Source organism: Pelodiscus sinensis, chromosome 2 (assembly GCF_052426305.1).
Source record: "Pelodiscus sinensis isolate ZL-2025 chromosome 2, ASM5242630v1, whole genome shotgun sequence".
NCBI lineage: Eukaryota > Metazoa > Chordata > Testudines > Trionychidae > Pelodiscus > Pelodiscus sinensis.
The window spans coordinates 9,641,461-9,656,547 of NC_143053.1; the positions used below are offsets into that span (position 1 = coordinate 9,641,461).

General features: G+C 44.3%; 1 protein-coding gene across 4 annotated transcripts in view; it reads left to right on the top strand.

Moving 5' to 3' along the window:
- The window catches only part of AGO2 (argonaute RISC catalytic component 2), a 96,313-nt gene that overhangs the window by 66,842 nt on the left and 14,384 nt on the right, over positions 1 to 15,087 (top strand). For 3 of the 4 annotated variants that reach the window (XM_075920066.2, XM_075920067.2, XM_075920068.2), the window contains exons 14-18: positions 1,171 to 1,261; positions 2,592 to 2,786; positions 3,638 to 3,772; positions 10,545 to 10,646; positions 14,578 to 14,777. In XM_075920066.2, the coding sequence (XP_075776181.1) occupies positions 1,171 to 1,261; positions 2,592 to 2,786; positions 3,638 to 3,772; positions 10,545 to 10,646; positions 14,578 to 14,777 (723 nt within the window). Of the gene's footprint in view, positions 1 to 1,170; positions 1,262 to 2,591; positions 2,787 to 3,637; positions 3,773 to 10,070; positions 10,292 to 10,544; positions 10,647 to 14,577; positions 14,778 to 15,087 lie in introns of those variants that run through there. The other variant, XR_012901187.2, reaches the window with a different exon arrangement.

A 15,087-nucleotide genomic window follows, 5' to 3' on the forward strand; every position in this document is an offset into this window, starting at 1 on the left:
TCTATAGGGCCATCTCAAGAGATGCTCTGCATAAATGAGGCTCTTCTGGAGCCACAAAAGTATTGTGGAAAATGCCATCTTTCCTGCTTTATACAAAGGAACTGAACATTTTTATATCCTTCATCTCCCTGAGCTCTCTGGTGATCTGAGATGCTAACAAAAGAGAGTGCCAGGGTCAGCAGGCATTTATTTCTCAATCAAAAGATATAAGAAAGCTTAATTGTTTGAGCATTCAGTAAGCATTCTGGGATGTTATGGTTCTTTTAAGATATTGCACATGTGCATTCTACAAGTGGCAAGTTATATGGGCCCATGGTACTCGTGCTCCATCAATATCCAGGAATATGGGCGTGGCTCCATCAGTGTTTGGGCGTATATTTTGAGAGCTGTCCTGTCTGTCTGTAGGACAGATGGGTGATGGACCTGGGCCCTTTGTGGGGCCCCACACTCCAGGTGGATGTGGGGTCCAGGGCATTCTGAAGGCTTAGCGGGGGGCTTAGCACTGGAAGCAGCAAGCAGCCACCTCTTTCCACTCCTGCTCCACTCTGCCCTCTCCTCCAAGCGATGCTGGTGGAATGGAGCAGGGCAGGCTGCGGCTGGGTTCCTGCTAATCCCCCCAGGCCGTCCTCAACCCCACATTCCCTGAAGCACGGGGCCTGTGGTGGTTGCCCCGGTCCATCCACTGGACAGGACGGCTCTGCTTGGACCCATTCTGGACGCCACCAAAAATTACACAAACCCGGTGCTCATGGTGCATTCCACTGTGTATGCGTGCACACCCCAAGCAGTCACTGGAAACTTTTCCTTCAGTGGTACCCATTGGTGCATCTCAAGCACCCTCTGGTGCTCATAAAAGAGACAATTAAGATTAAAAAATATATATATTTTGCTATACTTAAGGTACACGTTGTGAAAGTGCACATGTTTCTTTTAGATGCCACACATTGTAAGAAACACAATGTACAGCTTTCTGCGTTAGTTTCCCCATTAAAATAAATTGCAAGCTCTTTGTGTCATGCTCGGACCTTTGTTGCTGCTGCAATACAAATACTTATTAGGTGTGACGGGGATAGTACTTGTCTGTGTCACAAGTGTGTTGAGGACTGATTGGTTAATATTGGAAAAGCATTCTAGAAATGCTGTCTATTTCTTTCATTTTCTTTTCATTAGGCCTCCAGTATTTCAGCAACCTGTTATATTCCTGGGAGCTGATGTCACTCATCCACCAGCAGGAGATGGAAAAAAGCCTTCCATTGCTGCAGTGAGTAAACAGTGGTAATCTTTCAGAAGATTCTTTGGTTTTTGATTTTTGTCTTGGGACTTGTTTTGTTTTGTTGCTGTTTCAATTTAGTTGAGTTTTAGTTCATTGTAAAATAGGTTGTGAAGGATATTGCTATCCTACAGTATCCTATAAATAATATTTTATTGCATAGACCAATAATACTTCTTTTGGAGAGTTTATGGTTGTAATAATTAGTCAGCTGATTTATTAAAACTAAATCTATAAAACTAGTCTATAAATGACTTAAGCAGTGCACAAAAATGGAGCTTTTTCAGGGTCTGACTGTAATGTCCTAGTAATCCCCAGTGAATAAATAATGTAATACGGATATTATACTACTACTGAGACACTCTACACAGCATATTTTGGCAACATTGTACTTTTTGTGGTTCTTTAGGAGGCTGTGGTGGATTGTCTTCCAATTAACCCAAACTGTGCAATAATTCCCTAAAAGTGCACTGGTAGTCACATTTTTAAATTAATGGAGATTGCCTATCTCCTAGAACTGGAAGGGACCTTGAAAGGTCATCGAGTCCAGTCCCCTGCCTTCACAGCAGGACCAAGTACCAACCCTGACAAATTTTTGCCCCAAATCCCTAAATGGCCTCCACAAGGATTGAACTCACAACCCTGGGTTTAGCAGGCCAATGCTCAAACCCCCTGCTGAATAAAGTCTGTAGCATGTTGTTGTTGTGAGCTCTCAAAGATCATTCTGATGCATTCAGATAAGCTGCTTCACAGCCTTGCAAGTGGCTTTCAAGGATAGTTAATATATTGGATGAATCCACTTTATGTGTGACAAAGGCATGTTATACCATGGAAGTTTATATCCCAGAGGAGTGCTTGTTATCGACCAGTTAACTGAAGATGGGGCGGTGTGGCAACATACTTAACCATCAAAACCACTCTGAAGGTTTAGGGAGCTGGTCAGGATCCAGGTTATGCCTGTGTTGTGAACCAGGTATGAAAATATATTTTTCTAGTTATAATCTATATAAAGATTGTTCTCTAAAAATTCCTTCTGTTTTTCAAAACACAAGTTCATAGATTTTTCACAAATAAAATATTAAATCTTCAGTTTTAGCATTATTTATTGTCATAGATAGCTCGTAACTAAATACTGAACACTTTTCCCATACACTCAATCATTCTGATTGAATTTTAAGGTTTGGGTTTTTTTTATTCACCGCAGATACTGTAACATTAGTTTTTGTTTCTAAATGTATTCTTTTAAAAAAATAACCTTAAAGAAGATCCTATATAGTGGCTTGGTTTTAAGCATAGGTTGTATTTTATTTATTTTAAACAGGTTGTAGGTAGCATGGATGCTCACCCTAATCGATACTGTGCCACTGTGCGTGTCCAGCAGCATCGTCAAGAAATCATCCAAGACTTGGCTGCCATGGTCAGGGAGCTGCTTATTCAGTTCTACAAATCAACCAGATTTAAACCAACACGCATTATTTTCTACAGAGATGGTGTTTCTGAGGGGCAATTTCAACAGGTTATATTCTTCACACTTTAAGTTGTATGATTTTTCCTGATGTAGTGCACTAAATTGGAATGGGAAAAGAGGTAAACCTGGTTTCCTCTCAGTAAAGGACTTGAGCACTGTCCAAGCAGTGTAGGGAAAGTATCATCACGTCTTTTAGAATCTTACTACTTCTCCTTTTCCAAAAGTATTTTGCATTCTTTCACAACAAAATAACATTTTTAAACGTCATTCAGTTTTGAAAATTGAGTACGTGTTTGTCTGGGACCAAATCAAGGGTTTAACATTGAAGTTTGATTACATAGTCTAATAACAGTGATTTTAAAAATAAAAACTAAAATGTAAGATTTCTGATTTTTCTTCCATTTTTCTAAATCCTATCTTATTACCTCTTTCCACTTGCCCATCCCGCAAAATTAGCAGTCACTTTTCTGTATGTATTTTTCTTTTTCACAAGTCTCACATTTTCATGAATTATTTTAGTACATTTTTTCAGATATACACATAGTTTTATCTGCTTTAATTTTTAAAAATAATTTACTCAGTATTTTTAAACATTTCACACCTATTGCATTAAAAAGTTCATAAAATCTAGGGGGAAATCTTTTCATGTACAAAACACCATGTTGCAGTTTTCATTTGAATTGTTAGACTTTACCCCATTCTTCTCTCCCCAATCTTTGTGGTTGTTAAATCCTTTTTCTAATACTCAGTTTTGTATGAACGTGCATGTCTTTCTCTACAAGCTCTAAATAGCTTATAAGTAGCAGTTAAATAATTTTTATAATCTGCTGGATTTTATTAACTTTGTATGCACCTTATTTATCACATTTTTCTGTCCATTGTGTTTCTTTCTGACTCAGGTTCTCCACCATGAATTACTGGCTATCAGAGAAGCATGCATTAAACTAGAAAAAGACTACCAACCTGGAATTACATTTATTGTTGTGCAGAAAAGGCATCACACCAGGCTCTTCTGTACAGACAAAAATGAACGGGTATGTTATAAATGTTTGCCATGCAAAGGGAAAGCATATTGCCTGAATACACCACACAACTGTTAACACTGCCTTCTGCAGGTTGCACCTCTAGGAACTCTCTGTTCCGGCACCATCTGTGGTTTGGGAGGACTACGGATGTTAAGGGATTAGCGAGTCCTGGCACACTGTGGAGGGTAGGGGCTGGGAGCTCATCTTGATGTGGTGTGGGGGGTGGGGCGGTGTGTGGCCCAGCTGGACTGCAGGGGGAGGCCTGGAATCAGCACATGACTCAGCTTGGCTGGACTGCGGGGGAGCCAGAAAGCTTAGTGGGGGGTGGGGTAGAGTATGAGGTAGGGCCAGCAGCAGCGGGACCAGAAATGACCTTCCCCTGGTCCGGCAAAACCCCTCATTGCAGGCCAGTCAGGTCCCAAGGGTGCTGGGCCAAGGAGGTCCAACCTGTATTTGAGTAGTGGTAATTTTGGAATATCTATGGATTGATGAGTAAAGCTGGGAGTCTGAACCACTGCTGGGCCAGAGGAAAAAGCAGTGTGTTTTACCCTCAGCAGCTCGCTGAGTCTCCTCATTCTCGCTGTGCAGAGAGGAGATCAGAAGCATGTTGAGGATGTGCTTTCCTGCCAGTGTAATGGTAGCCTTGATGGGGCTTACATCAGTGTAATTTATGTTGCTCAGGGAGGCGTTTTTCGTATCAGGAGCAACATAAATTCTTCTTTGAGTGATGTCCCCGTGGGTGCTCCTGTTGGTGCCGGATGGGCTCTGGAGCCACAGATCAGAGCTTTGTGCCATTCACACCATGGCACTTTGTGCACTGGCCCAACCCTCTCTTCAGTTCCTCATGTACCACCCCTGGTTGCGGATGGAACTCGTCTCTTTCACCTGAGGTTTTTCTCCACCCACGTATCATTAGCGTAGTTTTGTTGTTTACTTAGTTTAGTGTAGATAGGTAGTTGTTTATGGTTCCGGTTACCTGTTTTAAAAAAAACAGTTTTTCGTTGTGAGGGGAACTGCGGGGCAGTCGTGGTGCTCGGACCTTAAAGATGAGCTACTTGAGTTATTTCCCTCCCCCACTATCTTCATTCTCTATTCCCCTGTTAAAAAAAAGAGAGAGAGAGAAGGTGGCCAACAAAAGACAAGGGCTCCACCAACAATGCCATGCCGGGGTCACCAGGGTTTAAAAAGTGCAACTCATGTTGCAACCCCATGCCTTTTTCAGCTGGCCGCAAGTCCTTCATTTGTTGCCTATGAGAGGCTCACATACCACAGCAATGTGAGCACTACTGCAGCCTGACAGCCTTCTTCAGAAAGGACAGGAGCTTCAGCTCCCTATGATTTTATTTGAGAAGGCTGTGCAGCCTACTGGTGATTCACAGCCCCCTTGACTTCAAGAGGAAGTTGCAAAGAAAAGATCAGCCTCACCTTTGCCACAGAAGGCCTCAAAAAGGAGAGCCTTTCCTGCAAAGTCTCTCACCCCAACTCTGTCACCCAGGGTGAACAAGGGAGATGCATTGGGCACTTCCAGTACTACAGTGCCAAGATCTACCGGCATCACCTCCTCGGGCTCCTGCATCTCTTCAGTGCCAACCCACGTATCTTTGGCGCTGGAAGGGTCCCACAGACAAACTTTGGCACCAGCTCCTTCCAGATCTCCAGACCTGGCACCGGTGAAGGCATCAGCACCATCAGGCACCCAGGCCTTGCACAGATCATCTATGCCGCCTCGAGCCGCTGTAGCACTGATCTCAGTGCCACCACTGGCACTGGTGTAGGAGTACCCATGTGGCGAGGGCACAGTACCATCAAGATGAGCTCAGGAATCGCTGGTACAGGAGAGACATGACAGGCAGCACTCTTTCCTTCCTCCATCCAGGGAACATTCTCTGGTGCCATTTTCTCACTGTGTTTCCCTGGGCTCTAGTAGATCCCCAGTGTTGTCTAAGCACATTGCCTTCAGAGATGATGATCAGAGGAGTGTTTTCTCCTCACAGCACTCCTCCACTGCTGCAATCAGGCACTATTATATGCATTGTGATAGACCCTGCCCCATCCACCATGGTATTCTCATTGGCCATATCCTGCACCTTAGTATCCACTCCATTGGCCTTCATGGGAGTACTGAGGCTCACGTAGACACAGGTCCACGACAGCATCTATACTGGTGAAGAGACTTCCACCATCGTTGCCCCCTCGCACGCTTGTGACCATGGTGGACTCAAAGGAAGAGGGGGACCAAATCCAAAATGAGGAGCCTGAGACACATGCTCCCGGGGATTTAGCCACTGACAACTCTCCTTCATCACCTGATGAGGCGGTGATCCCGGAAGGCACGTGCCCTGATGATGACTTGAAACAATTTCAAGAACTTTTTAAAAGGGTGGCTGCAAGCCAGGAGGTGATGGAAAAGCAACACCACCTTCTGAAAAAATCCATTCTACCTCACAAGGATAATTGCACTGCCCATTGATGAGGCGATTATAGAGGTATCGGACAAGATAAGGCAAACTCCCGCTTCCATCCAGCCGACACACAAAAGAGCTAACAGGAAGTATTTTGTCCCTCCTAAGGACTTAAACTTCCTTTTTTCTCACCCACAGCCCAGCTCTTTGGAAGTGGATACAGCAAATCATCGTGCCAAAACTCCACAATTCAAATCCACATCCAATGATAGGGAGCATAAAAAATTATATCTGTTCAGCAGAAAACTGAACTCTTCTGCCACCCTTCAGCTTAGAATTGCAAACTATTCAGCGTTCCTAGTGAGCCAAGATTTTGGACACCTACTCAAAACTGGTTGAATTAATGGAACATTTACCATACAGCAGGAGACCCATTCTGAGCTCCGTCATCCAGGAGGGGCATACATCGCATGCACAACTTTACAGTCATCACTCAGTGTGGCAGACACCACTTCTAGGGCAACAACAATGGCAGTTGTAATGTGCGGAGCTTCATGTCTTCAGGCAGTGGGGGTGCCTAAAAACCTTCAGTCTGAGGTGAAGGGGTCCTCCCTTACGACAAACAAAAGCTGTGTACCACCAAGACTGATGATACTCTGCATAGCAGTCAGGACTCCTGCACCACACTCCACACGCTTGGCATGTATACGCCACTCTTATCAGCGCAAGTGCTACATTCCGTACAATAGGAACAGGGATAGCTATTACAACCATCTGCAACAAAATTCGTATGACTACAATAGGCCTAGAGGAAGCATCCACCTAAGTCCCACTGCTCAGTTTCCCAGGCTGGAAAGCAGCAGATTTGAAAATTTGGTCAAGGGTATGTCCAACCTCCTGATGAATCCAGAGCCAACAAACCAGTATCGTCTTTTCACCCACAAACTTATGTCCCTTTTATCCAACACTGGGACTCCATAACATCAAACCAATGGGTTTTGGAAATTGTCTATATGGGATACACCATTCCTTTAATCTCTTGTTTCCCTGCCCTTACCCCCATCCTGCCTTTCTTCAGAGACCCTTCTCACAAGACTCCTCTCAGACAAGAAATAGACCACCTTCTTCACCAAGGAGCAATAGAGAGGGTTCCAGACACCTATCGAGGAAGCGTTTTTTATTCCAAATGCTTCCTGACCCAGAAACGCACAGGTGGCTGGAGACCGATATTAGAGCTCTGCAAAATTAAGCAAATTCTTATGCAAACAGCGATTCAAGATAGCTACGCTGGCATTGATTATTCCGGATGAAGGGGACTGGTTTGCTGCTCTTGTCCTATCGGTCTATCCTCCCCCCCCCTCCCCCCCCAAGTCTATTCAAAGATCCTGGCAGTAGTAACAGCTTACCTTCGATTGTGGGGAGGGGGTATTTTCCCTTAATTCACATGCAGAGGCAACCACCATGGTGTGGAGGACAAGGTACTTATTCCACTGTCTGGGGATCCTTATAAACAAATAGAAATCAACTTTGGATCCTGTTCAGGACATAGAGTTAATTGGGGCTTATCTCGATTCTTCACCTACCTGAGCTTGCCTACCACACCCATCAGTTTGCCACACTACAGGATCTCGTAGCCACACTGTACACGAGCCCTTCCACCACTGTACTTACCTACTTCTAGTGGATGGGCCATATGGCCGCCACCATTTTCGTTGTTCAGTATGCACACCTTCACTTATGCGCTTTTCAGTATTGGCTGGCATCAGTCTACACGCTGTCCCGCCCCCCACTTCATAAACTAGACACTGTCCCAAAGAAGGTGCTGGATTCTCTCAAGTGGTGGGCATTACCTGACAACCTTCTCGCAGGCATTCCTTCCCACTAACTTGAACCAGTGGTGCAGATTACAACTGATGCTTCCCTGCTAGGTTGCGGCGCACACCTGCAGTAGTACATCACTCAGGGCTGGGGGTCACTGCATGAAGCCATGTTACGTATCAGTCTCCTCGAACTCAGGGCCAGGAGGAAATGCGTTCATATGCTTCACTCCCAACTTTACCAACTGTGTCGTCCACATGCTCACAGAGAACATGATGACTATGTTCTATATAAACAGAGGGTGGTGCTTGTTCCTGATCCCTTTGTGTGAAGGCCATTTGTCTATGGAACTGGTGCATTCATCACGGAGTCCCCTTAAGGGCCTCGTACCTACCTGATGTGAACAATGTCATGGCGGATGCTTTGAGCTGCAATTTCTCCACTGACCACAAGTTGAAGTTGCACCTGACAGAGCTTTGCCTCCCTGTTCCTCTGATGGGGCTACCCATCAGTAGACCTTTTCATGACTGGTGCAATGTCCAGTGTCCTTGCTTCTGTTTCCGTGCGTGCCTCGGTCGAGGGTCAATGGGCATTGTTTTCCTGATGTGTTGGAACGAACCACTATGCTACACGTTTCCACCAGTCCCACTTATTCCCAGAGTCCTGTGCAAGATTCACTTCGATGAGGTTCGAGTCATCTTGCTAGCCCTAGCAGACCTGGTTCCCATACCTCCCATAGAGCGGCAGTGATACTCATAGTACTAGTGTGGCCAAGGCAACACCGGTTCAACAGGCTGCTGTCCGTGGCCAAGCCAATGACACTCCCTCTGGCTCCTGACTTGTTAACACAGGAGTTCATCCAGCTGTGCCACCCGAACCTAGAGTCGCTCCACCTCATGGCATGGAAGTTCTATGGCTGAACCACCTTGAGCTTCAGTGCTCGGATTTAGTTAGGAAAGTCTTAGTGGCCAATCATAAATCATCTACTTGGGCTACTTATCTCACAAAATGGAAGAAGTTCTCCCTGTGATGTCTCAATAAGGGCACACCCCCCAGCAGGCCATGGTCCCTCTGCTTCTGGACTACTTCCTTCACCTGAAACAGCAGGGTCTGGCTGTCTCACCCATTAAACTAGCACATGTTGGCTGTCTCAGCTTTCAGTCTGGGTTTGAGAATGAAGTCCCTCTTTGGGGATCCAGTGGTGGACCATTTCCTTCAGGGTCTGGATCAGCTCTACCCTCTGATGAGGCAGCTGTTGCCACCTTGGGACTTGAATTGGTTCTCTTTCAGCTCATGGCTGCCTTAGTTGAGCCCCTCGCTATTTGCTTTCTAGCCTTCTACAAAGTGGCCTTCCTGGTAGTTATTACTTCTGCCAGGGCTACGAGCCCTTAGTTCTGAGTCCTTTTCTTCCATATATTGTTTCCTATAAGAATAAGGATAAGGTGCAGCTACACTCCCATCCCACCTTACTGCCAAAGGTGGTGTCTTTTCATGTCAATGAGGACATTTTTCTCTGTTTTCTTCCTGAAACCCCATGTAGTACCCTATATCTGGATGGGGATATAGGGTACTACACTCCCTGAACGCAAGGTGTTCCCTCATCTTTTATATTGAGCACACTAAACCGTTCTGCCAGTTGACACAGCATTTTGTGTACTGTGAAACATATGAAGGGCTCCTAATTGTATTGCAGCGCCTGTCCTCCTAGATCATTGTGTGTATCAAGCTATGCTATGACTTGGCCAACCTGTCAGCCCTGCCTATCACAGCACATTCTACTTGGGCACAAGTCTTTTCGGTGGCCTTTCTGGCACAAGTCCCAATTCAGGACATCTGCAGGGCAGCTGCATGGTCCTTTGTGCACACTTTCAAGACTCATTACGCCATTAGCCACCAGTCCTTGGACGATGAGACAATTGGCAGAGCCATTCTGTACTCAGCAACAAGTTTAGATCCGACCTCTCCTCCATACAAACTACTTGTAAGTCACATACTGGAATGCACGTGAGCAGTGACTCGAAGACTGAATGGTTACTTACCTTTTGTAATTGTTGTTCTTCAAGCTGCATTGCTCATGTCCATTCCAGACTCTCCTACCTCCCTTCTGTTGAACTGTTCCAGCAAGAAGGAACTGAAGTGGGAGTCGGGTCAGCAGGAGAATATGTATGACACTGTGAGGGCATCGACACGGGGTGCAACAGCCGACTGAATGGGTACTGCTAGGGAAAAGCCATCAGACAGTTGTACACACATGCACATATTGGAATGGACGTGAGCATCACATTTCAAAGAACAATAGTTACAAAAGGTAAGGTATCGTTCTTTTTTACTGGTGCATCTGAATTGCGGCAGCCCCATTTCCAGATTTCTGGTTGAATAAATTGTCACTTTTTCTAGTCCCCGGTTTTTTTGAGCTTTTTTAAAAGACTTGAGGGATTCTGGTTTATACTGTCATTTGGGGGTTTGTTTCTGTGAATATACTTCTTACTGTCCAATGGAAGGAAAAATAATTAAACTGTTATGTACCTTATAGTATTTTATGACTTATTTTGTTCACATAGGTTGGAAAGAGTGGAAACATTCCAGCAGGTACTACAGTGGACACAAAAATCACCCATCCATCAGAGTTTGACTTTTACCTTTGTAGTCATGCTGGTATTCAGGTATGTTTTTATTGTTTTAATCATGTCCTTTCACTCTTGTCTATGCTATCTGCGATGTTGTTCTATTCTTCTGAAAACTGTTAATAAATTAGCACCAAAAAATCCCCAAAACAAACCATACCCACCCCCCAAATTCGAAAGGACCAATAAGGCATATATTACATTTCCAATGTCATGCACTTATTATGCTCCATCTGTTTAGTTATCTGTAAGAAGGAAAAAGTTCTTTTGCATTGCATTCACTTGCAAGATGTAGCAGAGAAGAAATGACTTTTTTTAAAATCAGAACCACAATTCTGTAGATCCTTTTGCGCATACATATACTTAGACTACACTACAAAACTTAAGTTGATGCACAGCTACCACAATAATTAAAGCAGTGATTCATGTCCATCCTATACTTTGTCGGCAGTGCACATTTTTACCAGGAGCACTTCCACTGAGGCATTGTATGAAGCATTGTGGGGGCACTGACAGCAGGAAACCTGTTTCCTGGTGTGCTACACCTCTCGCAAAGGTGAAGTTAAGTCAATGGATTTAATCTCAAAAAATATTCATGTCCTCTCTAAAGGTGTGTGTGATGTAAAATCCTGAATGGTTCACTTGGAAAATGAGCTACAGTGAGTACTGCTATTGAAACCAGTGAAATTAAAGAAGAAACTACCTTCTTAAGGTTTAGATTAGACAAAGTGGAAGAAAAACAGGATGATTTAGAAAACAGATCACAAAGAAACAGCCTTCCTCTCTTGGGCACTCTCGAGGATCTAGACTCTATAGAGAAAGGATGATATTCACTTTCTTCAGAAGCTGCTTCCTGACATACTAAAATTGGACCCTTACTTACTCCTATTAGATATAGAAAGGCCTCATTGAATTCCTGGTATCAGAAGGCTGGCATCTGACAATGCTGCTGCAGTTCAGTGATAAGGAAACAGTAACAAATAATGCCAGAAAAGCTGAAATCCTGATGTACAAAGGCAACATTTTTTTGTTTTTGCCTATCTTCTCAGTAGAACTTAACCAAAAGAGGGCTGCATTCAGTGGCATAAAGCAGATCCTCAGAAGGATCAAGTCAATTACCCTTCCACCTTCACTATGGTTTTAGCAAGTTCCGTAAGATTTTGCAAAACCCTCTCTGAAGTTGGCAGACACTTCATAGTCAAATGCTTTTTATGATGAAAACATGCTTCAACAAATTTGAATCCTAGCAGATTGAACTCTTCTCTTGATCTCCTTTGGAACTGAGCAGTAACAATAACAGTGGTGTCCAACAAGTTCAGATGCCGTAGCCACCAGTGTTCCCTCTTAAGATTTTCTATCCTTGGGTGGGTTGAATTTTCTTGTGTGCAACACCAGTATTGAGGTTGTGTGTGGGTGTGCACTCACGACTACAAACAAAAACCCTAGATATAAATATGTATTTTAAATAGCCCATAGGTATGGAAGAAAATATATTAAAACAAGGGATAATTAACAAGGAGCAATGCTTATGATTATTTAATATGAAATCAAATAAAGAAAATTAACACTACCCTTGGCTGAAAAAGTGGGTTGTGCCCACAAAAGCTCATGATACTATTTATATATTTTTGTTAGTCTAAGGTGCTACAGGACCATTGTTGTTTAAGTTTTTTTTAGTTACAGACTAACATGGCTACTGCTCTGAGACCTTGGAGTACACGTATTATTCTCTCTAATAGACAGATGCAGGTTTCAATGATCTTGAAAATAAGGTTTCATTGTACAAAACAATTAGGATCACACCTAGTACTTGCTGCTTCTGACTCATACGAGCCAGAACTCTGCCAGATAACAAAGATCTGGCCTTAATGCCATACAGTTTACCACGTATGAATCAATAACACAGGATTTTAAAAAATCATTAAGATCAGAGTTTTAGTTCTCTGCAACACACACAAAAAATTCTGTTAATTTTTTTTTTTTTTTTTTACTGTAAGTCATTAACACAGAGGTAGGTAATAATTTTTGATGGGGAGACCACTCCAAGAATTTAAGTGGTCAGGGGCCTCACTCTTCATTATATTAATGGAGGAGGTGCAGGGGTCTGGGATGGAGGCTGGGTGCAGAAGGAAGATCGGAGTAAGGGATTGGGGTGTGGGTTCTGGGAGAGAGTTTGGGTAAAGTAGAGTATCGTGACCTAGGGCAACGTCGTGGGGTGAGGAGAGGGTGCAGGGTCTGAGAGGGGATTGTGACCTGGGATAGGAGTGGCAGGAGTGGGTGCATGGAGTTGGGCTTTGACCAGGGATAGTGGATTGGGGTGCAAGGTCTGAGAGGACATTAGGGAAGGGGGCATGACGGGTGTTGGAGGAGATGCAGTGTCTGGGAAGGTGTGTGGAAGGGCAAGAGGGAGGCAGAGGGTTGGGGGAGGGAGGAAGGGGCTAGGGTGCTCTGATTGAGACCCCTAACTTGGCTCCCAGCCAATGGCCCAGCTGGTTCCTTAGCCAGGGTCCCTGCCTTCCGGCCCCATATGTGCTCAGGAGAGTTGCAGGAGCCATGTTTATTGCTCTAAACTGAATTTTGTGAGCCTGGGGAATGCGGAGGAGGAGCACTTCACATGCTGCCCATCCTGCAAACAGACAGTTGCTATTGGTCAAAAGTGGCCAGTGGGAGCTACTGGGGGCGGGAGCAGCATGAGAAGCCTGTCTCCCTTCTCTCCAGGTTCTCAACATGCAGAAATACACATGTGGCTTTGCACCCGGCTTTCCTGAGTGCTGACTGGGTGTGGGACAGAGAGGGAGCTGCTGAGGCTCTCACGGCTTCATCTGGCCTGCAGATCATCTTTTGCCCAACCCTGGAGTAGAGGGCTGGAGCCAGCATCTCCATTTATAGCAGGGAGCAGCAGCAGCTGCTGGTACTTCTGCTCCTCCAAGAGAGCAAATGCTCCTACCACTCCCCCTTCCCTAATGCGCTCAGTCAAATTTTGATACTCTTAGGAAACTGATCAGCAGGAACCTCTGGGAGGGTTATATGAGGGGAAAGGAGTCTGAGCAGGCTGTATTTTAAGGAAGCTTTATCGAGGGCACAGGAACAAATCATCTCAGTGGACAGAAGGAACAGAAAATATGGTAGGCAACCAGCTTGTCTTTATAGAGGAATCTTTGGTGAGCTTAAACATAAAAAAGCAGCTTTCAAAAAGTGGAAACTTCAGATGACTTGAGAGGAGTACAAAAATACTGCTCAAGCATGCAGGGAAGGCCGGAGCACAACTACAGCTAGCAAGGGATGTGAAGGACGACAAGGCTTTCTACTGATATGTTAGCATGAAGAAGGTGGACAGGGAAAGAGTGGGCCCTTACTGAATGGGGAAGGCAACTTAGTGATAATGTGGGAAAAGATCAAACACGCAATTTTTTTTTTTGCCTCAGCCTTCCCAGACAAGGTCAACTCCCAGACTGCTGGTCTGGGCAACACAATATGGGGAGGAGGTGAGCGGTCCTCAATAGTGAAAGAACAGGTTAAGAATTATTCAGAGAAGCTGGATATGCACAAGTCCGTAGTGCTGGATCTACTACATCCAACGGTGCTGAGAAAGTGGGCTGATGTGATTGCATAGTCGCTGGCCATTATTTTTGAAAACTCTTGACAATTGTGGGAGGCACTTGATAATTGGAAAAAAATCCAGTGTAGAGCCCATCTTTAAAAAGTGGAAGAAGGGAGATCTGGGCAGCTATAGACTGGCCTGCCCCCCAAAAAAACTTAAACTGTGGGGCATAATCATCACAAATGTGCTTGAGAACCTCTGCCTCACCAGGAGGATGTTGGGTAGGAGAATCAAACTTTATTGTTGGCCTGTAGTATAGTAGAGGTAACATTTAAACTATAATGTTTTTAATGTGCTTTTCCTAATAGATGTGGAAACTCTGAGATCTCCTGAAAAGTTTTCTTAATGACTTCTGTAATCTGCCCCTAGGGAACAAGCAGACCTTCTCATTACCATGTCCTCTGGGATGACAATCGTTTCTCTTCAGATGAACTGCAAATTCTTACCTACCAACTGTGTCATACATATGTACGCTGTACTCGTTCTGTCTCAATCCCTGCACCAGCATACTATGCACATCTGGTTGCCTTCAGAGCCAGGTATCATCTGGTGGATAAAGAACATGATAGGTAAGTTTCGGTGTTATGAGTTCCTACAGTATTTAGTGGGAGGGAAGAGTCGGACTTTTTAAATCGGGGCTCTGTGACATTGTCTCCAAGCAGTTCATGGGCAAATTTGGCTTCCACGGCGTTACAGTATCTGAAGAAGAAGAATGTTTATAATACAACTTTACGAGATAGAAGGAATATGCTTCTGGTTCACTGGGTTTTTTAATAGTATACCTGTAAGTATTCTCATGAATTAGACTATGTTTTAAGGGGTGTTAACTTATAGAATGAAAGAATTTTAAACACCTTTGGTGGTAGATTCTTCTTCACC